The sequence below is a fragment of the Myodes glareolus genome, chromosome 7, assembly GCF_982192425.1.
Source record: "Myodes glareolus chromosome 7, mMyoGla1.1, whole genome shotgun sequence".
NCBI classification, from domain to species: domain Eukaryota; kingdom Metazoa; phylum Chordata; class Mammalia; order Rodentia; family Cricetidae; genus Myodes; species Myodes glareolus.
Genome location: NC_142032.1, coordinates 24,709,677 through 24,734,950, shown reverse-complemented (window position 1 = coordinate 24,734,950; position 25,274 = coordinate 24,709,677). Strand labels below are relative to the sequence as shown.

The following is a 25,274-nucleotide window of genomic DNA, read 5'->3' as shown; positions in this document are numbered from 1 at the left end:
CCCTGGGTTTAATACATAAAACTATAATAAAGAAAGCAGTAAGTAATAAGTGATGTAGGCAGGTCTTCTGTATTTCTATTGTTTTCATTGGTTAATTAATAAAGAAACTGCTTGGCCTGATAGGTCAGAATATGGGTGGGTGGAGTAGACAGAACAGAATGCTGGGAAGAAGGCCATGAGGCAGACGCCATGGATCCAGCCGCCAGGTCAGACATGCTGAATCTTTCCCGGTAAGCCACGACCTCGTGGTGACATATAGATTATTAGAAATTGGTTGAATCAATATGTGAGAGTTAGCCAATAAGAGGCTACAGATAATGGGCCAGGCAGTGTTTAAATGAACACAGTTTCCGTGTAATTATTTCGGGGTAAGTTAGCTGGGATCCAGGTGGGAACGCAGCCTGCCATTCCTTATTACTGCAAATAAGCATTTGGAAGGAAGGAAGAAAGGGGGCCTGGAGCGATGACTCAGAGGTTAAGAGCACTGGCTGCTCTTACTGAGGCCCTAAGTTCGATGACTATTACTGACCTGGTAGTTCCTAACCATCTGTAAGTTCAGTTCTAGGGTATCCAACACCCTCTTCTGGCCTCTTTGGGTACCAGTCACACATGGTGAACAGACATACATTCAGGCAAAAAACCTACACATGTAGCTTTTTAAAAAGGGAGGGAGAGAGGACACACACACAGGTGGAGGCTGCCCATTCTTTTCTGGTCACCCAGACCGGAAATTATCATACAGAAACTGTGTCAATAAAAACACTGCTTGGCCAATCATTTAGGTGTATTGCTAGCTAGGTCTTATATTTTAAACTAGCCCATTTTTATTAATCTGTGCATCTCCATGAGGTTGTGGCCTACTGGCAAGGTTTTGGCAAGCTCTCGTGGGTGTCTTTCTCCTTCAGTAGCAACATGGAGTCTCTCTGACTCTGCTTTTTTTTTTTTTTTTTGTCCCTCTATCTGTTTGGAATTTCCACCATGTTCTATTCCGCTAAGCCATTGGCCAAAACAGCTTTACTCATTAACCAATAAAAACATAGACAGAAGGACTTCCCACACCATTTTCCCTTTTTTATTTAAATAAAAAGGAAGGTTTTAACTTTAACATAGTGGAATTACATATAACAAAACAGATGTTAAGCAATCATTACAGTTACAATATTTATATGTACTTTATCTTTTATCATAACTAAGGAAAACTGTATCTATTTTTTAACTCCATCAAAGACTCTAGAAGGATATATTACCTAAGTAAACAGGAAGTGCATTGTAAGCAACTTCCAAAACTCTAGAATTGACAGAGACATCTTGCTGCCTGGATAGTCACCCAGCATTCTTTTGTAACATTGGGGAATACATCTTCAACCTACAGGTCTATAGTATTTGGCAGACTTTTTCATGAAGCAAGAAATTTTAAAGCCAGTTCCACCTATATTGGCAGTGTGTCAGTCACTTTTTTGTGTGTCCTGCAGAATGTCTGGCAGAATCTCTCATGAAGTAGGAACCCTGAAGGACCATTTCACCTTTAGGCAAGTTTAACAGTCATTTTTCTATGGGTCCTACATGCCCAGTTCATACAGCATAAATCAAGTAGTCCAGGCAAGAACAGTTTATTGCCCAAATGGCTAGCAAACTCCATAAGGAGTCTCTTTGATGCCCATTTTCTTATTGAAGTAATTGGTACTGCCAGGAGCAGATATGACTTATTGCCATGAAAAGTCCTAAGTTTTTAAAACATTTTAAATGCCCTATTCTGTTAGTTTTTGAAAGGTTTGAAGAATACCTATCTAGCTGAAATATATCTCTACATATTTAGAAAATCTAACATGACTATAAGCTTGACTATTATAGATGATTATCTATTAATATATATTTTTAATTATACATTACATTTTTAAATGAGTCTCACAAACACAATACCTTAATCAAGAGCAGAAATACACATATAATAAAATTGACCTTAAATTTGTATCAATAAACCAAGATTCATACCAATGCAAAGTATTTATCTCTATATCATATTTCCCTTTAAATGTAAACAAGCATTTATAAATAATATTTGGGAATCTGGGCATAGTTCTCTTTAAATTGCTTCTTGTTATTTGTTGGGTGAAGTAATTTTAGGGGTTTATGTAGATCTTTTAGGGGATCTTGTTTCATAAAAACCTCATCATTCTGGAAGGAATCTACAGGTTTTCATCCTCTGTGGAAACAAAAGCAGGACCTTTTTTTCAAAGCAACAAATCCTTAGACCCAAATTTTGAAATCAAGATACCTTTAAAATATATATGTTGGCTTAGCTTAGCAGCCCATACAATCAAATGTCTCTCTGTACTTAGCTTATTTATAGCCAAAAAATTAAAAGAAAACACAATAATATACATAATCCAGACTCTCTGTGTATATTTTATCTTTATGTGAGACTGTCTGTACTCTTTTATATTATAAGTGTCTATACCCTTTTTTCTCTCCCTCTCAAGTCTACGTACATTTATTCAACATTGTGACCCATTTAGAAGTCTTTTTTATTTAGATGTGTTTGTTTTTTATTGTGTGTGTATCTGTAATTATTTTTTGACCAGGATGGCTTTTTAAAATATTAAGTGGCATGGCTAGGACTGAGGCTGTTTTGCCTTTTGACTCTGACCACATGACCACATGATCACATGACCACATGACCACATGGCAGAGGTCTGTTTAGTATCAGCTTGGTGAGTCATGCTCACAGCCCCATTTTTAGGCACACAGCGGGTCTTTGCTGCCATTAAGCAAGTTGTAGCACTTTGTTCACAAACCCCATTCAAATGCTCTGTACCTGGACCTCCAGAAAGAGTCAGAGTCGTTTGTGTTGGTGAACCAGGAAGCTGGCTTCTAAAGAAGTTCACACAGCCATTTTTGTCACTGTTGAGTCAGGAAGACCTCTCTTAAAGGAGGTGCGGCACTCTTGCTCACCACCAGCAAGCAGAACCCATCCCCCCCCCAAAAAAAATGCAGCTACCAGGAAACTGCATTAGTTCTCTCTCTCTCTCTCTCTCTCTCTCTCTCTCTCTCTCTCTCTCTGTGTGTGTGTGTGTGTGTGTGTGTGTGTGTGTGTCTAGAATTTTTTTAGGCTCTTTTAGGTTTTATGTGGCTGTAGGCAGCCCTACACTGGGTGCCAATTTGTAGGCAGAAGCTGCTTGTTCTTTTCCGGTCACCCAGACCTAAAATAATCACCCAGAAACTGTATTAATTAAAATATTGCTCAGCTTTTTACTTAGGCATATTGCTAGCTAGCTCTTATATTTTAAATTAACCCATTTTTATTAATCTGTGAATCACCATGAGGTTGTGACCTACCGGCAATGTTTCAGCAACCTACCACAGGTATCTTTCTCCTTCGGTGGCTAAATGGCCTTCTTTCCTCCTCTATCTGCCTGGAATTCCCACCTTGCTCTATTCTGCTAAGCTACTGGCTGAAACAGCTTTATTCATTAACCAATAAAAACAACACATATACAGAAGGACTTCTCACACCACACACACACACACACACACACACACACACACACACACACACGGGGGGGCGGAGAAGAGGATTATGATAATGACAGTAGCTTATTGCACTTATAGTACCTTGACAACTTGACACTCTGGGGTTCTTGACTGAAGTGAGCTGTGTAGGCAACCGTTGCTGAAGAGCTGGGATGTGACTCATGGTCAAACATTTGCCCAGCACTGCAGAAAATACAACAATAATAACAAAACCCATGCAATAAAAACAGTTGATGTGTGAATCAAATTTGGGGCTGATTACTTTTGAACTCCTTTGAGAACTGTTCCATATTTCATGAAAAACTGATTCTATTTGGCTGCAATACCAAATTTCCTTCTATTGTTCTCCACAGTGGGGTCCTGAGCTTAATGGTACTGTGGTTTCCTGTACAAGGGTTTGCAGCAGGGATCCACCCTGTCCCTATGTTTTGTTTATTCTCATGCACTTACAAGACGTGGTCACTTGGGGTCACTGCACTACGAAAGTGGAAGCTGGAGTCACCCTTGGGACTGGCTATCTGGAATCATCTAGAAGTCAGCTGGTACACTTAATTTATTTGAGTCAGTAGGGTTTATATTTTGTTACAGTTCTATGATCACATATCTTTAAGAAGCAACTGAATGGGTTTAGCAAATCTTGAGAGCATAAAAATCATTACTATTAAAGGATTTTCCACTGCAGGAAGGGGTTTTCAATAGAAATATACCTATACCATCATGGAACAGGTTTTTGTAGCATTAAGCTTACTTGGATGTAGCTGAATCTGGATCACTCCAAATTACAAACTGCAAATGTTTAGTACTCACAAGGCCCTGCCAGGGCAGTGAGTGTGGTCCTGGTATCTGCTTTAGGAGCATTGCCTAGAAGTGGAGCTAGATGCCTTGTTTTGTTTACCTACATATTTGTGCCTCAAGGGATGGGCGCTGACCCCGAGGACAGGAAGAGATGTATGTCTGTCTAATACTGGATCCAGAAGGCCTGCTGAAGTAGTTCTGGAACCATGAGATTAAGGCAAAGATGTATTCCATTTTTCTCCTCTATGACAGCAGGAAACAGATTTTATGTGGTTTCCACCGACTGAACTTTCAGAAATATCAAGGCTCATGATCTGGGAGCCCTGATGCCCAGCCATGTTATTGTAGCAGTAAAAAAGAACAATTATGGCTTGCTTTTCATTTTTATTTTATCAAAGAGGAAGTTAAACTATTATATAGTTTACTGACAATGCCTGGTAATTTTAGCCTCCAGTGCCAATGTTGGTAGAACTCTAAGAGCTAAACACAACATATTTATTATCTCTAATCCACACACAATTTGATGCACTAGGTGTTATGGTAAAACTAAAATGCCACAGGTCCCCGAGTGGCAGCAGTGGGCAGTGGGCATGAGACCATGGCGGGCCATGAAGGCAGCCTGTCCAAGGCGGGGAGCCAGGCAGTGGGTGAGAGACAGACACCTATTAGGCACACCACGCAGAGAAAGTGGGTATTTATTTTGTGGGTTATGGAGGGGAAAGGGGGAAAGGGGGAAAGGGGAGAAGGGAGAAGAGCAGAGAGAGAAAGAGAGAGAGAGAGAGAGAGAGAGAGAGCATGTGCATGTGTGAGAGAGATAGAGACAGAGACAGAGAGAAACAGAGAAGGGGAAAGGGAGAAGTGGGGAGAAGGAAGAAAGGCAGAAGCTACCCTCTTCAGGAGAAAGATGGAAAGGAAGGTACTCAGGCTAGAAGCAGAAGCAGAAAGGCTTGCCTCAGAGGACAGGAGGGAGTGGGCAGGGCTTGTCTTTTAAAGGGACAGGACAGACCATTATACTCCATTTCTTTTTATAATAAAAAGGTGGGAGGTTAGGCACAACAGATTAAAGGAATTGGGACAGAAGATTCTCAAGACTGTTTCCTACTTATTTGTAGGCATTGTCTTGCAAGTGGGGGGGCTGAGAAAGTTGGGTGCTGGTCACATCCTGGGGTAGCTGATTTCTTTGTTCCTGTCTGGTGTTTGTAGTATGGAAATGTCTGGTGTCTCTTATACCTGTTTAAGGTATTGGCAGAACAGAGGACAAAGTTAAGTTTATGAAAAAAAATTTTAGGACCAGGGAATTGAGACGGACATATCTAACCTGTTTAAGGTGGATCCTTAAATTCAGCTCTCTGGAACTCACAAGAATTTTTTTGGGCTTATGAAAGCATAAGTTTTAAACAACAGGATATTTATATCAGAATGACTGTGACAGATGTTTTTGCACAATGAAAAATATCTTTAAAACTATGAAAGGCAGTGTGAGAGAGAATTTGGTTAACTTGTATTTGTCTTCATACCTTTATAACTTGCAGGTACACACCTTAATAATTTGTATTTGTATTTTACTGAAATTTTTTTGATGAGGTTGTCCTTTTAAACTGACAAAACTTCTCAGGTGTCAAACTGCATTAGAGATCTTTGAGAAGGATAAAAATTTACTTTATTTTATTGATTAAAGAACAACAGAGAACTTACTTGGTTGGCACCTAGAGCTACTCCTCAGGGTCTTCCATGTTCACTGAGGGTCATATTTTTCTTTTGCTGTTTAGCACAGGGCCTGTCAGGCTCCAAAAGATCCCGTGGGCTAAGAAATCTGTAGAAAGACAAGTCTACCTTGACCTGAGCAGCTTGGCTGTCGATTCCAGTGATTCTGTCCACGTCTGGAGATCTTCAGTTTAGATGAAAGGTAGTTTTGTCCAGTGGTCAGTGCTTGACAGTTGAAGCAAATTGTGGATGGATATTGTTCTGTGCCTATTTGTCTTCTGCCTTCTTTGGAGGAAATAGTGCTTCTGCTAGGAGCCAACCTGTCTCTTTTTGTTATGAAAATTTTTTAATAATTAAATATTTAAATGCCATATTCCCCAGATCGCTGAGCAGTTGAGGATTGTTTACCAGGTATAGCTGAGTTATAACAACAGTCTAGAATCTCTCTGGAGAGCTGAGTCTTAGCTTGACTGTACTGGCTGTCAACTTAACAGGTAAAGCATGGTTGGATTAAGAGACTTAAAAGTACATACCGATTTAAAACATGAGACTTACTGTTTTTGTAGTCTGGAATGAGATACAATGATCAGACAATTATAATATTTAACAGTAAACATAGGTGCATTTAGGTTACATATATGCACACAGAGGGAACAGGAATTGGGTGAAGTGGATGCTTTGGTGGGCCCTACCAAAGGCATGCCACTGCACAAAACACACATGCAACAGAGTCAGCATGGTGGGGGACCAGACATGGAATACCTCAGAAAAAGATGGTGGGACTTGGTCACTTGACCTAGCCATCAGTTAAGATGGTGGTGAAGTCACATGACCTCAGTCAAAATGGCAGCGGACACAAGTAGTATGGAAAAGCCATTTTTTTTTTTTTGAGCAGTGGGAGCTTTAAACATAATAAAAAGAGAGACCTATCAATCTACCCAGTTGTTGAGCTGCTGCACCATAAGTGGCAGTGGGGAGCAAAGGCTGGAATTAAAAACAGATGCCTTGTGGATCCGACTAATCTTGTCGTTCCTGCAGGACCAGCAGTTGTGGTGGAGGAAAGAGACCAGCTATGCCAGGATGTGACCAGCATCCAGCTTTCTCAGCCCGCCCCCCACAATGATGCCCACAAATAAGCAGGAAGTAGTCTTGAGAATCCACCGTACAATTCCTTAAACCTGTTGTGCCTAACCTCCCACTTTTTTATTATAAAAAAAAAAAGATATGGGAATATAATGGTCTGTCCTGTCCCTTTAAGAGACAAGCCCTGTCCACTCCCTTCCCTGACCACTGAGGCATCTTCTTTCTGCTTCTGCTTCTAGCCTGAGTCCCGTCCTTTCCATCTTTCTCCTGAAGAGGCAGCTTCTGCCTCTCTTCCTTCTCCCCACTTCTCCCCTTCAAGCCTTCTCTGTTTCTCTCTCTCTCTCTCTCTCTCTCTCTCTCTCTCTCTCTCTCCTCTCTCTCTGTTCTTCTCCCTTCTCCCCTTCCCCCTTTTTCCGTTCTCCTCCATAACCCACAAAATAAATACCCACTTTTTCTGCATGGTGTGCCTAACAGGTCTCTGTTTCTCACCCACTGCCCCGCTTCCTGCCTGGGACCAGCTGCCTTCATGGCCCACTGTGGTCTTATGCCCACTGCCCACTGTGCCACTTGGGGACCTGTGGCATTTTAGATTTTTTTTTTCCAGACAGGGTTTCTCTGTAGCTTTGGAGCCTGTCCTGGAACTAGCTCTTGTAGACCAGGCTGGCCTCGAACTCACAGAGATCTTCCCGCCTCTGCCTCCTGAGTGCTGTGATTAAAGGCGTGCACTTAAAGAGGTGTTTCATTTCTTTTATTTATTTACTATGTATACAATGTTCTGTCTGCATGTATGCCTGCAGGCCAGAAGAGGGCACCAGACCTCATTACATATGGTTGTGAGCCACCATGTGGTTGCTGGGAATTGAACTCAGGACCTTTGGAAGAGCAGACAATGCTCTTAACCACTGAGCCATTTCTACAGTCCCCGGCTTTTTAGTTTTACCATAGCACTAGGGACCCTTATTTTTGTGACTAATCCCTGCTTGAAGAAATTAAGGCTTAGACAAGTTAAGAAATCCTTGAAGCCTAACATCTACTAAGAGGTGACTTGGAATTTGACCACAAGCAGTTAAGATGTCAGACTAGGTCACCTGATTCCTGTATTCTGCTCCTAAAATGCATATCTTCTTAAGCCAGGCTGTTCGTTCAAAGGCAAGTGGTTAAAGTGTAAGTTTTTTAATGACTATAGATTTTCCAAGTCAAATCTGTACTTTGCTGGTTACTTTCATGCTGGACAGAGAGTGAATCCCACTGTGACAGACTTCCTGGCATATCTTCTTGTTTATCTTTCGAGATCTTTGAGTGGGCCTTGGGCAGTTACTATCCATTGCCCAAACATATCAGTGTGCATGTGAAATTTGCCCGTGTGCCTTAACATCTGCACCCCCAGAGCAGACAAATGAAACTGTGCACCCCTTAGACAGGCCCTCCACCCTTTTCTCCCTATTCGTTCTACTTACGTGCGATTAAAGTGTGCAGACAAGATAGGGGGCTAAGGATGTAGCTTGGTGGTAGCATTGCCAGACAACTCAGGTCTGTGGCTGTAACTATACTCTCAGGTTCATTATACACAGGAAGAAATGATAGCTGTGTGAGGTCCTAGGCTTGCTCTCCAGTGCTGGGGGAAAAAAGACCCTGGAGCTGGTCTGGGAAGATAGCAAGGGTGTAAGGATTTACTGTGAGACCATAAGACTCTAAATTCAAATCCTCCAAACAGATGGAAAGCTGGGCCCAGTGGGGTGGCTCTGTAACCTCAGAGGTCCTGTTGTGAGATGGGAAGTAAAGACAGAGCCAATTTGGAAGCTCCCAAGCTAGCTAACCAGCTATACAATAGTGAAAGACAAAGGGATTGTTTCAAAACAAGGTGCAAGATGAGGACCAACACCCCAGGCTGTCCTATGACCTTCATATTCCCATGAACACAGTCACACTCACATGCATGTGCTCACACACGCGCGCATGCACACACACACACACACACACACACACACACACTTGAAGAACAATTAATAAAAACTCAGACAGAAATTGGGGTTCAACCTGAAGATCAGAAAAGCAAAGCAGTCAGCCACTGGCTCTTACCTCTACCTCAGTCTGAAAATGGTAATCCTGCCTCCAGGAATCTCAGAATGAGACTTTGTCTGTGAGCTGTCTTCTGTTTGATATTCCTTTCTAGGGCTGGGATTAAGGGCATGCAGCATTGGGATTAAAAGCATGCACTTCCCGATTTCTATGGCAAACTAATATGGCTACTGGGATTAAAGGTGTGTGTTACCACTGCCTGGTCTGTAAGGCTGACCAGTGGCGCTGTTTTACTCTCTGATTTTCAGGCAAGCTTTTTTTTTTTTTTTTTTTTTTTTTTTTTTTTTTTTAAAATACTAGCGAATGCCACCTCTCTCTCTCTCTCTCTCTCTCTCTCTCTCTCTCTCTCACACACACACACACACACACACAACACACACACTCTCACATAATTCTCACTCACACATATATACACATACATATACACAAACTCTCTCACACACATGTAAACTCTCACACAAACTTTCTCTCTCTCCATACACATACATACCACACACACACACACACACACACACACACACACACACACAGAGAGAGAGAGAGAGAGAGAGAGAGAGAGAGAGAGAGAGAAGAGAAGCAGGAGAGACCACGAATCAGTAAAAGAAACTGGGTTTATCACAATTTGGCCAAACCAGGGAGATAACAAAACCCAAACTTCCTAATTTCTCTCCAGCTTTCCCAGGGCAGTGTTACAACTTACAGAAAAAGTAAAGCAAAGTTTAGGAAATACATAGACAAGTTTAGCTTTAAGACAGGTTACTGGTCCTCTGGGGGGGGAGGGGGCTGGGCAGGGGTGGGAGAAGGGAGCTCTTCTGTGGCCTCCATTTTCAGCATGCAAATTCTGTTATACAGTTAAGATTGACCTTGCCTAGCATCCTCAAGGCCCTTAATTTAATAAAAACCAAAGAACAAACCAATCACCTGATCGACCAATCAAACAGCCAAAACAAAATCAATGACAGAAAACTTAATTGTAAACACATTTAGTTTTAAATTCTTAGCAACCCCCCCCACCCCGCACACACAAAACCGTTTATGAACTAACAGAACTGTCAGAAGCCACAGAGAGGAAACAACAAAAACTGCTTTCAAAGGAGAAGTGGCAAGAGCACTGACTTCCCTTCTTCCTGACTTGTGCAGAAGAACGCAGGGTACCCAAGGTGAGGCAACTTCTCTGGGCCGGGACTGCAAGGGGCCCAGTAAGAGACGCCTTCAAGTAGCCCTGACTTCCCAAGGAGAGAGAGCATTTGGAACTAGGTTTAGACAGATGGTGTCAAGATTTCGAAGAGAAGGAAAAAGTTCGAAGAGGAATACCTCAGCAGGAGACAGCTGCTAGCAGCAAGCTGGCCTGGCCAACATGCCGGTTCTCCTTGCATTCACAGCCTGGCTTTACTCTACGGAGAGTCTGGTCACGTTTACTTTCTGAGTCAAGACGCTCTGGAATTTGCCGTAGCAGGAACTAGATTTTTACTTCTTTGTAAGAAAGAAAAAATTTGTCCTCTTTCTTTTGTGATTTAGTTTTCAGGTTTCTTTTCCCTTCTCAAAAGCAGAACCTGAAAATGGAGAGCGCTAACACCAGACAGGGGTGCCTCAGTAGTTGGAGAAGCAGTCAGCAGAAGAAAGTCTAATTTATTTTTAATGCTCATTTGTATGAATAGCCATGAGATTTATATCCTGTGACAGAAGTTCATAAATACTGTTTCTCACATTGGAGCTCTTGCTAGACCCGGGCATCAGGGAATTTGCACTGTGCCGCAGGCTTCTATCAAGATGACTACACAGCAGCATTATGGTAGGTTTAATGTCAATGCACAAAGAGCAACTGTAAAGAAACTACTAATAATTTTATAGTCAGGCAGTGGTGGCTCATGCCTTTAATCCCAGCACTCAGGAGACAGAGACAGACAGATCTCTGAGTTCAAGGCCAGTCAGGTCTACAGAGCGAGTTCCAGGACAAGCAGAGCTACACAGAGAAACCTTGTCACATAGAACAAACAAACAACAAACACAAAATAAAACAAAAAGCAAATGATTTCATTGTTTAAATTTCTAATGGGTACCAATTGCAGGGTAGCTACCTTCTGCCCTCTGCTTAGACTTCTTTGGACCTGTTTCTTTCTACCTTATCCTAAATTTTCCACTTATGTCAGAACTTCAGCATTGTTTGGTTTTAAGAAAAATAAAATACCCCTCAGCTTTCTCTGCTGTGTTTAGGATTCCTATGAGGAACTATATCAGTAGTTGAGAAAAAAAAGTTATCTGAACTCGAGGAGCTTAACTTGGTGTGACAATTTTGGTTGTTCCGCAAAGAGATTTTTTTTTTTCTGTCATTCATATTCTGGGAGCACAAAGAGAAGAGATTTCCCAGAGAAGGCTGTATTCCCTTGTACCATCAAGGCTGGGAAGAGGAGTGGGGCTGTGGTGGCTTCACTTTGACTTGCAGTGGGGCTTGGCTTCGGGTGGAATGCACTGTCAGATGTAGCAGATCCCCTGCCTTTATAAGCCAGCATGCACTCAAGTTTCTGGGACTCAGGTATGCAAAATAAATGACACTTGGCTGGAGAGGTGGTTTAGCGGTTAAACTGCTTGCTGCTGTAGCAAAGGACCTGGCTTTGGTTCTTAGCACTTGGTGTGGTGGGTAGCAACTCTCTGTAATTCCAGTGGCGGAGGATCTGACATTCTCTTCTGGCCTCAGTGAGCACTGTATCTGTGGTGTACAGATACGCATATAGGCAAAGCAATAGTGCACGTGAAATAAAGAAACCTTTAAAGAGAAAGGCTGGACATGGTGCCTCACGCCTTCAACCCCAGCACTTGTGAGACAGGCAGTCTGTGAGTTCAAAGCCAGCCTATGTAGTGAGTTCCAGGCTACCAGAGCCACATGATGAGAAAGACAGAAGCAAAGGGTGTATTAGCATTTAGAAGCTGGAAAAGCAAAGGGACAAATTCTTCCCTAGAGTCTGTAAAGAAATGCTGTAGTGTCGGCACCCTGGTAATAACTTAGTGAGGATTCTAAGGGAATCCGCGAGTCATTTCGAGCCCTGGCTTTTGTGGTGATTTGTTACAGAAAGAACAGTAACTAATGTAATATAGAAGAGCAGTATAAGGTAGATACTGCTGCTATTGGTGTTTAGAGGTGGGGAAACTGAGACAGAGTGTCACAAGCTGGGAAGTGATATCTGTCCAGGAATGTAGTTTGGGACATTTATCGTCAGAGTTCATGTTCTTAACGATTACTCAATTTCACCTCCCAGGATTTCCTATGGGGAGGAGGAAGGAGAAAGGCTTGCAGTGGAGACCCAGGGAAGCCAGTGAGCATGGCAGCTGGCTAGTGCAAAGCCTGTTTGGCTCAGAGGGAAGCTCAGAGCTCCTGGATTAATGGGAATCAGAAAAGAGTTGTCCCTCAGGGTAGGTTTGTACTCTTCTGATTAATCTTCAATCATTGCTTTGATCATGACAAACTGGTTTCCATGGTGTCCTAGATACAGGTTGTTAAGCAAGACTCTTTTTCTACATGGATTCCTTTGCTCAAGTCACCTGCCATTTCTTCCCACCTCTATGCCATGCAGTCCTCCCCCATCCCCCAGGTTCGTTCTCTCACCCCATCCCAGCTACCACTACCTGGGAGCACGTAGGTTCAAGAGCTTTGCCACTAAATGAGTCATCGCCTTAGCCTCTTTTTTTTAATTATTTATTTATTTATTTATTTATTTGTTTTTCGAGACAGGGTTTCTCTGTGGTTTTGGAGCCTGTCCTGGAACTAGCTCTTGTAGACCAGGCTGGTCTCGAACTCACCTAGATCCGCCTGCCTCTGCCTCCCGAGTGCTGGGATTAAAGGCGTGCGCCACCACTGCCCGGCTCGCCTTAGCCTCTTTTTTATCCTGTCAGCAAGTGCCTTTGTCTTGTTCTCTTTTTTTCCTGATGTTTAATAGTTTATGTCCAATATGACTAACCTCGGTGAACTTGCACCAGGCAGAGGACACGATCTATTCAGAACAGTCATGATATAGAATTTTGTTCGTTTCTAAAAGAAATCTCAACGACTCACTCAGTTTTGATTTTCATGCCTTTCTTTGACTCCCCACTATTTTAAAGCCCGTCAGGCACTCTGGTAGCTTCTATTACAGAGTGTGACTAAGGGGCACCTCTGCATTGCTACGTACGGTTTCTGCAGCGTTCAGCTGAGGATCTGGAAAGTACTACACTAATATACGTCTCTAACTAACCAGGGGCAGGTCGCAAGGAAAAGTGGAGGCGGCGGTCTGGTGCCCCAGGGTCAGTGCTACCTCTCTAGGGGCAGGCCCCACCTTCTGCGCCCCACCCGGCCAGGCTCCGCCCCCCGGCACAAGCCCCGCCCCTCAGAGTCTCGCCGCGCTTGCGCCACCTGCCGCTCGCTCCTGCGGTCCGCGCGGCGCCGCGCCCGGCCGGCGCCTCCGCTTCCAACCAAGATGGCGGAGAGCGGCGAGGCTCTGGGCACGGTCCCGGAGCACGAGCGGATCCTGCAGGAGATCGAAAGCACAGACACCGCCTGCGTAGGGCCCACCCTCCGGTAAAGCTTTCGTCCGTCCGGGCTTTGGATCGCCCTGGTCAGGGACTCCTTAGGAGCAGGGCGGGGCGTCTGCCGCCGGGTGCGCGCGCGTCGGCCCGACAGGTGGTGCGCGCGGGGGCGGGCGCTCGTGGGCTGCGGGACCCGGAGGGCCCGGGCACCTGTCACTGAGCCGCCTGTGGGTGTGGCTGCTGGGGTGTCTGTGACCCGGGGAGCCGCCCTAGCCTGGGGCCTTGAGGCGCCGCGGCCCTGACCCCGAGCTCTGTGTGTCGGCGGCGAGGCTGTCGGCTCTGCTGGGTACGAAGGTCACCTGCCGGCGGCCGGCGTGACTGACCCGGGTGCCAAGCTGCGCTCTGGAGGAAACCCAGGCGCCCTGACTACCCCGGGCGTGGGAGAACTGAAATCGAGCGGGAGACGCCAGCACCTTCCTCCCTGGTTGCAGCACCCTTCTCCTTGGGCGAGACGCGAGCGTGGGCTGCAGGGGAGGAGCCGATGGCTAGGGTTCACGCTGGGGTGACGATGTTCTTGGGACAGGAAGCTTTTACTTATTGACAAGCATTTGGTTAATTTTGCGTTAAATTTTCGGTTTGTTTAAAAATGGGTCCTAACCCATTCTCTTTAGGAATAGTACCAGGTAATGAATATTCGATACCAGACGGGATGCTTGCTGTCCCAATAGAGTATTAGCTGGTACCGATACAGAACCATTAACACTGGGCTACACACTCTCCAAGAATTAAGGTCTCTTCTTTCGCGGTTAGGATGAATGAACTTGTTGTTCATTTAGGGAATTTGAGACGAATTGTGCCTTTTCAATAGTCTTTCTTCAGGATATACTCCTGGAAATAGAACTGTGTTTTCTCGACGTTAAGTGTAGATAAAGTGAAGTCGGTTTGAGTTGCAAATTCACTTTACCTCAATGAGTCAGTTCATCTGGTGTATTTTCTTTCCCGTAGACCTGCCACTGATGACAGCAAAAATCATTTAACCCCCTTGGCCTTGTTTCCATGTTTGTAGAGTGGGAAGAAGTGTTGAGATGCCCAGAAAGCCAGAACATGAGAGACCATACCTATTTGTTCTCTGCTGTATCTCTACCTCCAAGCACTCAATAGACAGGCTATATGCTTTTATTATACAAAGTTCTGCCATGCTATGGGAAGGCCTCATCAGTACCTTTTCTTAATTTATTTATATGAATATTTTCATCGGACTTTACATATATACTAGTAAAATACGAATCAGACTCCAAGAAAAGTTGGTGATATCTAGATTCTACTGAAGGACTTCTTTAGTCTCATAGAGGGACAGCCATTCCTTAACATGTTCATGAAGCAATTAATTTGTGATTCCGTACTGCTTTTATTTGCCACGAATCAGAAAATTTCCTTTTGGTTTTGGTAGTTACCCAGCCAATGATGGTGGGATGGACAATGAGTCCTTATATTGCTGTGTTATTCCTGGTCTTCAGGAGGCTGGAAACCAAGTCTCTTTGTTGGATCGTAGGAATGACTCAGACACCAGGATTGGCCATCACCCCATAACAGAGGCCTATAAAAGTCAGCAGGTTTAAAATTTTTTTTGAGACTGTCTCACTATATTGTGCTGGCTATCCTAGAACTCGTGGTGTAGACCAGGCTGGCCTTGAACATGTAAAGATCTATCTCTGTGTGTTGACATTAAAGGTTTGTGCCACCATTCCTGGTCAACTTTTAAATTATGTTTTGTCTAAGTCAGATTAGGAGATTTTTGTTGTTGTTGCTGATTTGAGACAAAATAACTGTAGCTTAGTGTATTGAGCTTGCTAAATAGACCAGGCCAGTCCTGAATTTGTAGGATGTTTTGCCTATTTCCCAGCTGCTGGGCTTATAGGCTTGCACCGCCCAAACAATGATTTTAACTCAAAACAAATAAAACACTAGTGTCCAGTTCTCTTCTTTCCCATATTTACCCACTTAGGATGGTTGGGGGAGATAGTCAAACACCTTGACGTATACTAGAGAATAATCTCGTGACGGCAAGGGCCTACCGTATGGCTTTACTGTACGTCAGTGTTACTTCAGATTTTCTCTTATTTAAGACCTGAATTATAGATAGGGTTGTGATTCCTGCTGTAGCCTCCCTCAGTTCTTTCCACCTCACCAATATGTGTGTACCTCATCTAGTAATAAGGAGAGTCTAACAGGATGAGATAGCAGAGGAAAGATGAGTTCTCCCTCTCTCTTGAAGTTATTTTAATTTTATTTTATGTGTATGAGTGAATTTCCTGCATGCACTAAATGTGAGCCTGGTGCTGAGGGTGTCTGATCTCCTGGAGCTGGAGTTACAGACAGTTGTGAGTCAGTGTGTGGGTTCTGGGAATTGAACCTGGGAAAAGCAGGCAGTGCTCTTAACCACAGAGCCTTCTTTCCAGCTCCTGAGTTTCCTCTTCTTGTGCTGGGGCATGGATCTTCTGTCTTTGGGTACTGGAGCTTCTGGAATCCTTTTGTACTCTTGGACTCATAGGAGTCCCTGGGGTTCCCAGGCCTGATTTTCCCAGAATTGTATTCCTGGTCCTGGTTCTCCAGCTTACACAGAGCCTAACATGGTGGTTCTTATTTTTCAGAATAAATGATCCAATTCTATAATAAGTTCTTTTTCTATTTCATTTCATTTCATCTCCTTGCCTCTTTACCCTTCCCCCTCTTTCTTTCCCTTTGATGAGGGTGTTTTACTGTATTACTGAGGATGGTCTCCAACTTCTTGGGCTCAAGTAATTATTCTGTTTCTGTCTTCTGAATGCTGAAATTACAGTGTGTGTTAGCATGTCCTGACATGGCTTGATTTTTTTAAAACTTAAATGTAACTTATTATTATGCTTCTGTGTGTATATGATGTGCCCCCATGTGTGATTGTGTATGTGTGTGTGTGTGAATGTGTGTGTGTATGCTTGGTGTGCATGGGCACATGTCATGGTGTGCATGTGGAACTCACAGAGTTTTATTTGGGTTCCTGTCAGGCTTGTGCAGCAAGTACTTTTACATACTGAGCCATTTTGTTGCTCCTCATTTTAATCTTTAATGCAGTAATATTGTTAGCTGTAATCTATAGAAGCAAAAGCTTTGTAGACTTTTCTGTAAGTTTTTAGAGTGTGAACAGGAACAAAAAAAACTGAGAATTCTTTTTTTTTCTCCCTCATACTTACTATGGAGCCCAGACCAGCCTGGAACTCACTATAGTCCTCTTCCATCAGCTTTCTGAATGTTGAGATTACAAAGATTGGCCACCAACTCTGGGAAAAAATGTGTTAAAAACACACAAAAGCACAGTTGCATTCTCTGTCCCTATTTTTCCTAGTATGCTTTTAAACTACTGATTATAATTTTAACTTTTGCCCAATAATATATTTCATATCAAAACTACTGGGGCAATGCTACAGTCGGGCAGTAAAGCTGATGAGCACATGAGCCCCTGTAGCTACAAACATCCTTCACACGCTTCACAAAGCCGAGACGTGAACACTTGCGTGAGCTGTCCTAGACAGAAATAAAGCCTCCACAGGACATGGGAAAAGGAGAAACAAAAGTATATAATTTAGTTGTGTTTAAGTATTCTGTTGTACTTAACAACCAGATGATTGAATGATTATTAATTAAATATCTAGCTTTTAAAGTTACTTGAAGATCTTGGTAATTATTTTTAGACATATTAAAAAGAAATGACTCAGTTTATTTGAGCATAAACTTGCTTTTTTCATCATCTTAATACTGTTAGAGTAATGCTAACTTAGTTAGTCATCAAGTAAATTGATAGGGAAATCTTAGTTGAATAAAATGATCAAAGATAAGAAATAGCCAATTTTATAAATAATTTGTCAAACGAGGGTTGTTTACCAAAGTTCTGCTGTTGTGTAATATTGAGCATTTAGGCATTTCTGAGTTAATTTTGGTAGGAAGAATTTTTGATTTTTTTTTTTTACAACCAGTACATTTAATGTAGTTAAAGTCCAATTTTCTTATTCTCTTGGTATTTCAAATAGTTCACTAAGTGACTTACTTTTTTTTTTTTTTTTTGAGATAGTTGTAGTTCAGGCTAGCTCTGATCTTCTATAGTGCCTGCTATGTAAGTCTTCTGATCTGGGGTTAAAGGTGTGCACCGGTGAGCATGGCTTTCCACTTGTTTTAACACTTACTTAGATCAGTAAGCCAGCTAGAACAGTGCTCCTTAGGTGCGGGACTTTATAAATTATCACAACCCTCTAAGATAAGCCATTTTACAGACACAGTGAGAGGTAAAACCTTTCTGATGATAAACTTGTTTCGGTAACTTCATTCAAGAGACACGAGAGTCACAGAGAGAAGACTTATTTCTCCAGGGGTTGAAGAGATGGCTTAGCAAAGTGCTTGTCGGAGAAGCCTGGGGACTTGAGTTTAGATTATGAAATTGTTCAACTCCAGGTTCAGGAGAGATAAAGTCTCAGAAACTAAGATGGAGAACAGTTAAGGAAGACACATGATATTATCTCTGGAATCCACACAGGTGTACACACACACACACACACCACACCAGTGTACACATTACCCCCAGTACACACACACACACACACACACACACACACCAGTGTACACATTACCTCCCCAGCACACACACACACACACACACCAGTGTACACATTACCTCCCCAGCACACACACACACACTCACACACACCAGTGTACACATTACTTCCCCAGCACACACACACACACACACAAACACACACACACACACACCATATATGATATACATGGAGCGAACAGTGTACTGATTCAGACAGACATCAGACCTGGGCTCTTGGTGGATATAAAATCTTTAACCAAATTCTTGAAAAGTATCTGTTCCTTCTCAGAAATGCATGATTGCTCTTTTCTTTTATTAGTCAACCCTTTCTTTTTACTCCTTCCCCCCATGTTTCTCCTGACTCCCAACATGCTGAGAAACTGACTCTCAAGTCTGTTTCCTGTGTCTCCCATTCTTGATCAAGAATAAAATCTCTTTTGCTTCTCAGTTGGTGTTTGGTCTTGTTACTGGTTCTGTAATTCTGAGAGAGAAAAGGATTCAGTTTGGTTAAAAGCAAGCAAACAAGCAAGCAAGCAAACAAACAACAACAACTCCGTAGTAACACTTTCAAAAATTTCCAGAAACTTTTGTGTGTGACCATGTTTACAGTGCCACACATGTATCCATTCCCTCCTGTGGAGCAGCCCCAAATCCAAGCTGAGAGCAGTTGGTTACCCCCACAACACCGTGCCACCATTGCACCATAGGGACATTTATGCCAGGTTGGCATTGCAGGTTGTAGGGTTCTGGTAGAGACCGTCAGTGTTTTATATTCCCTAGCAGCCTGCATTGCACCTTCTGGCATTATGAAACCCAGCTGGCAGGGAGGAATCTTCCAATTCAGTTCCAGGTTGTAGTCTATATAGTTTGTACCCAAGGTATCTTAAGCAGCACAGTCTTATTGTCTAGGTCTGATGGGTACTCAAGAGGAATGGGAATAGCCTGTGTTGTTTTGGGGTCTTCTGGGGCCTCCCTGACCATATAAAGAGACACCTCATCTCTAGTGTTGGAGTTTTCTCTGATAAACAGTAGATTCTAGGAACAGTGTTATCTAGCCATACAGACTTCTCTCATAAACTGTTTTTTAACTCATTTTTAAAAAATTGGCTTACATACGACTTTTCATGTATCCTTCAGTTCACCTAACCCTCTTTCCCTGTTCCCTCTTCTCCCGTCTCTCAACCCCTATTCATAACTGAACCCATCCACCTCCAGTGTTTCCTCTCTCTCTTTTCAAATCATCTATGTTCTACTGGCTGCTCTCCCTTTGACCCCCCCCCCCCAACACACAGTGGGGCCTCTCTAGTTTTTTTTTTTTAAGATTTATTCATTTATTATGTGTACAGTGTTCTCAATATTCTGTCACATATATGCCTGCAGGCCAGAAGAGGGTACCAGATCTCATTACAGATGGTTTGAGCCACCATGTGGTTGCTGGGAATTGGACTCAGGACCTCTGGAAGAACAGGCAGTGCTCTTAACTGCTGAGCCATCTCTCCAGCCCCCCAGTTTGTTTTTTTTTTTATTTTTAAATTTTTTATTTTTTAGCTTGTACAAGCACTCCAGGTTAAATGCATACTAAAGATTCAAAGCTAGGATCCATTTGTCAGATAGACCTGTGGGTTTGTTTTCTTGGCCTGGGTCACCTCACTTAGTAAAACTTTCTCCTGGGAACTTCACTACAGTGGCTGAGCTAAATTGACGTGGCCCCAAGGTGCATCTTAAGTGTGCTCACAGACAAATGCTCCCCTCATCCTTCATCAGAGAAGCTTCTCTCAGGAGGGACTGCTGGTGAATGATGAGTGCTCTCGATGCTTAGAATGATCAATAGTTTTGTGCTCGGCCCTGAATGGGGCACATATACTACCCATTCTAAAGCTCAGGAAACACTGTGGAGGATGGAGTGGAAAGACTGTCAGAGTCTGGAGTTAGGGAGATGAGTTGGGAGATGCTTCCTGAGGGCATGATACAGCTGATGCAGACTTTATCTTACAGCAGCTGTGGTTGGGCCTGCACGAGACTGGGCACATTAACAGCCAGTCGTGGATGGGGATGGGATAGTGGAACTCTGACCTGTCTCTGCTGTACTGTTGGCTACTGATAGATTCTGGGAGGACAGTCAGTACCTTCAGTGTGTGTCAGATGTTGAGACCACCAGGCTTCAGTGGATAGTTCCAAACCTGTGGCCACAGAGACAGTACTGGGTGAAGTCAGAGGGTCACAGAACAAAACAAAGAGGCATAGTTGTGGGAAAGGGACCTGAAAGGAGGAGCGGGAATAACAGTGGTAAGACTCTGACTAAGGTGGGAGTTTCTATTGCTGTGAAGAGACACCATGCACATGGCAGCTCTTATAAAGAAAAGCATTTAATTGGGTGCCTTACAGTTTCAGAGGTTTAGTCCATTATCATCATGGTGGATCATGGTAGCATGCAGACAGACATGGTGCTGGAGAGGTAGCTGAGAGTTTTGCATCTTGCACAGGCAACAGAAAGTGATCTGAGACCCTTGGCGTGGTTTGAACCTCAAAGCTCACTCCCACAGTGACACACTTCTTCCAACAAGACCACACCTACTCCAACAGGGCACACCTAATAGTGCCACTCTCTATGGGGACCATTTTCTTTCAACCCACCACAAACAGAGAAATAAGAATGATATATATGTATGTATGTATATATATATGTATATATATATACACACACATATAAAGTTGTCAAAGAAAAAAATTACTAAATATTAAAAAGAAATCATAAACAAAACTAAACAAGCCAGAGTCAAGAAAACTTAGTACCCTTAGTTGGGAACTTTTTTTTTTATTTTGTTGTTTGCCTATGGTTAATTTTTTTCCCTATTTAATTTTTTAAATTAAAATACAAATAAATTTTTCCTCTTTTTGCTTCTGGATTTTGTCATAGTATAAAAGTCTGTCCTCCTGTAAGGAACTTCACCCATGTTTTCTTTTGATACTTATATGATTTTATTTTTACTTTTACATTTGATTCTTGTTGCATATTCCTGAGATATGATATAGGGAATGGCTCTAGTATTATCCCTTTTTTATATGTAATCCAGATAGCTTAATATTAATTATTTTAAAAGTAGATTTTCTTTTCCATATTGACTCTTAAGTGTTGCCGATATCAAGTACTGAATTTTTGTACCTGCGTTCAGTGGGACCAACTATGGTTTCTCTGTTCTGCTAATGTTTTTATGTCTGGTCCCATCCTGTAACCCTTTTAATTATGAAGGCTTTGTTGTTTGTTCAATCTGATTGGGCTATCTCTACCTTGTTACCCATTTTTCCTTTTAAAGGGGTTTCCTGGTACTTCTAGTTTATTCTTCAAGTGAACGTTGTAATTAGCTTGTCTAACTCTTAAAAAAAAACTTGAAAGTGCCAGGTGGTGGTGGTGCATGCTTTTAATCCCAGCAGTCTGGAGGCAGAGGCAGATGGATCTCTGTGAGTTTGAGGCCAGCCTGGTCCACAAGAGCTAGTTCCAGAACAGTCACCAAAGCTACAGAGAAACCTTGTCTCCCCCCCCCCCCCGCCAAACCTCCCCCGAAAAAAAACTCCTTGAAAATGTTTTATTACAGTTGAGCTAAATTTATAGATTAGTTAAGGAGAACATACATCTTGGTAATTTTAAGACTGCCTATCCAAGAACATAATACTTTTTGAAAGTATTCCATTAGAACTCTTAAGATTAGGTGGATAATTGTAGTCTTGTACCTTATAGAGACATTTTGATCAATGGCAGATTTCATGTATGATGGTGGTCCTATAAGACTGTAGTGGAGTTGGAAAATTTCTGCTAGTTATGTCATAGTTGTGGTGACGTCATAGCACAATGTATCAATGTCATATTTGTGGTGAGGCAGAGATCTGCTATGCTGCTGCCCATATAAAAGTAAAGCTTGTACAATTGTATGCTTTTTGTTTTGTTTTGTTTTCAAGACAGGGTTTTTGAGTGTAACAGCCAGCCTTGACTGTCCTGAACCTTGCTCTGTAGATAGGCTGGCCTCCATCTCACAGAGATCTGCCTGCCTCCGTCTCCTAAGTGTTGATATTAAAGGTGGGAGCCACCACACCCGGCCAACTGTATACTTTTTAAGAGGCTGTTTAGTGGTTTATTGTTTATACTTTTGAAAATTATTTTACTTTTAAAAAATATTTATTTTTTATTTATGTGTATGTGTTTGTACCTGCCTCAGTTTAGTGTACCACATGAATGCATGTGCTTGTCGGCTCTAGGCCAGAAGAGGGGGTTGGATCCCCAGGAACGGGAGTTACTAAGCCATTGTGAGGCATCATGTGGGTACTGGGAACTGAACCTGGGTCCTCTGGATGAGCCATAAACACTCATAACCCTCGAGCCATATCTCTGGCTTCCAAATGACCATTTTAGATTCTGCTTTTTCTGTGTAAAGTTAGCTGTAAGACATCTTTAGGTCCTTCAGGAGGTGAAGGCCTTGTTGCTGCAGGAGATTGCAACTCTGTGCATATTATTGCCCCCTATGCAGTGTTCACTCACTGACAAACCCATCTAACTGTGCATTTCTTCGAACATAGCCTGTGAATTGGGGTTGTAACTCAATGATAGAGTATTTGTTTAATATGCACTGAAGCCCTGATTTGGTCCCTAGTACCACCAGAAAAGAAAACAAGCAAGGGAAGGAGAGAGAGGTCGGGAAGGGTGAGAGGGAGGGATAGAGGGGTAGAGAGGTGAAGAATATAGTCCCATCATTAAGTAGCATTATGACTGTATTTGATTTTTTTTTGTTTTAATTGAGTCTTTTATGTTTTGTAATTGGTCTTATACACACACAAATAAGCACATATTACTGTGGTTTAGCTTCTTTGTTGAAGGCTTTATTCTTAGGCTGGTTCTTTTGGAAAGTGGTGAAACCTTTAGGAGGTGGAGTGTGTTAGGGTTCTCTTGAGGAACAGAACTTACAGAACGGATCTATATGTAGAGAGAAAGGGATTTTTCGCAGTGGCTTCCAGGCTGTACTCCAGCTAGTCCAGCAGTGCTTGTCTACCAGGGAGATCCAAGAATCCAGTACTTAGTTAGTCCATGAGACTGGGTGTCTCAGTTAGTCTTCATTACACTCTGGAATCCTAAAGAAGTAGGCTCTAATGCCAGTGAAGGAATGGACTTGCCAGCGAGAACAAGCGTGGAAAGAGAGAGCAAGCTTCTTTCTTCCAGCAGGCTGCCAGCAGGAGGTGTGGCCCGAATTAGAGGTGGATCTTCCCACCTTAAAGATTCCGTTTTGAAGTGATTCTTCCCATTCAAATGATTAAAAGAGAATCCCTCACAGGTGTGCCCAGGCAGTTGGGTTCTAGCTAATTCCAGATGTAGTCATGTTCACAACCAAGAATAGCCATCATCCGGCTGTAGTGAGCAGTACTGTGTCACTGGGGACATGCCCTAGGAGAGTGCTGTGAGTCTCCTTTCTCTTCCTCTTTTGCTTTCTGGCTGATGAGGAGAGCAGTTCTGCTCCGCCATGTTTCCCGCCACAGTGTGCTGCTTTGCGACAAGCGCAAAACAGTGACCTTCTTTATTCAGTGAGCCAGAATAAACCTTTTTATAGGTAACTATTTCCGATATTTCTTTACAGTAACACCTAAGTAACACCCACACATGCGCACCCACACATTTCTTTATAGTGACACCAGAATAATACACGCATACACACACGCTCCCTCTACAAATGCTGGTGGTCTTTGTGCTACACCCTTCTCACTACCCAGTGCCTTGTGCGAGCTCTGCAAATGTTCTGTCACTGAGCTACACCCTCAGGCCTGGATGCCAACTTTTTGACTATTAACTTATTTAAAGTTTTATCACTTGCAGTTGAATTGTTAAGTTTTCCCCATTAATTCTATTGGCCTTTGTATTAGTTTTTTTCTATTCCTGTGATAAAATATGACCAAAAGCAATTTAAGGAAGAAAGGCTTTATTTTAGCTTATGGTTCCAGAGGGATAGAGTCCTCATGGCAGGGAAGGCATGGAGTGGCTGTGAGAGCAGAAAGCTGGGTGATCGTGCTTTCCCCACACACAGGAAACAAAGACGGAGAATAGTAAGTAGTACAAGGCTGCAGCCCCCCCCCCCCCGGCCCCCCCCAAGGATGTACTTCCTCCAGCAAGGCTGCTCCTCCCCTAACAACACCATCAATGGGGATCAGATATTCAAATGCAGAAGTCAATGGAGGATATTTCTCATTTAAATCACCACAGGCTTTGGTGTGTCTGTGTTGGTTTTGTGTTGCTGTAACCAACACACACACACACACACACACACACACACACACACACACATTGGAAACAGCTAATGGGAAGATTGATTTTAGCTCATGGTTTTGGGGATTTTAGGGCTTTATGGCAGGGAAGGCAAGGAAGAGCCACCCAGTTCACTGCAGTAGAAGTGTGTAAAGGCTCCTCCCATCCTGCAGGACCAGAAAGTGGGGTGGGAAACAGGTATCCCCTAGAAGGCCAATTAGGCCCCACCCCTATAAAATTTCTGTTGTTTACTATTGCTGTTTGCATGGGAGGAGGGTGCTTGTGCTGTGGCATGTGTGTAGAGGTCAGAGGACAACTGGTGGTTGGGTCTCTCCTACCTTTATGTGGGCTTCAGGGATGGAATCCAGACTGTCAGGCTTGTGCAACAAGTGCCTTACTCACAGAGCCATCTCAGCAGCCCCAGCCTCTGGCTCTGAAAGGTTCCATAGCCTCCAAAGACGACACCACCATCTAGGGAATACTGCTCAAAACGTTGGCCTGTGGGGGACATTTCAGATTCAACCCATAATAAATAATGCATTTACAAAAACCTTTATTTTTTCTTCTCATTTCTTAAAACTTAAGTTCTTTTTTTATTTCTTTGTTTTTTTTTCTCTTTTCTGACTTAATAGTGTAGTGCACAAGTTGAACACAGTACAGGGTATTTCTAATCTGAAAGAT

General features: G+C 42.9%; 1 protein-coding gene and 1 non-coding gene across 4 annotated transcripts in view; one reads left to right on the top strand and one right to left on the bottom strand.

Annotated features, from left to right (window-relative positions):
- Positions 1–25,274, top strand: part of Exoc6 (exocyst complex component 6) — a 156,510-nt gene that overhangs the window by 6,590 nt on the left and 124,646 nt on the right. The window contains exon 1 of one of the 3 annotated variants that reach the window (XM_048438928.3): positions 11,593–11,725. The exons of 1 other annotated variant lie outside the window; for it this stretch is intronic. Coding sequence is in view for 1 of the 2 variants with exons in the window: in XM_085693836.2 (XP_085549962.2) it covers positions 13,641–13,741 (101 nt within the window). In the remaining variant the exon portion in view is untranslated. Of the gene's footprint in view, positions 1–11,592; positions 11,726–13,584; positions 13,742–25,274 lie in introns of those variants that run through there. One more of the 3 variants, XM_085693836.2, reaches the window with a different exon arrangement.
- On the bottom strand, positions 15,243–15,332 carry LOC125403552 (small nucleolar RNA SNORD86). The gene has a single exon (XR_007232993.1). It is a non-coding gene; the product is annotated as a small nucleolar RNA SNORD86 (small nucleolar RNA).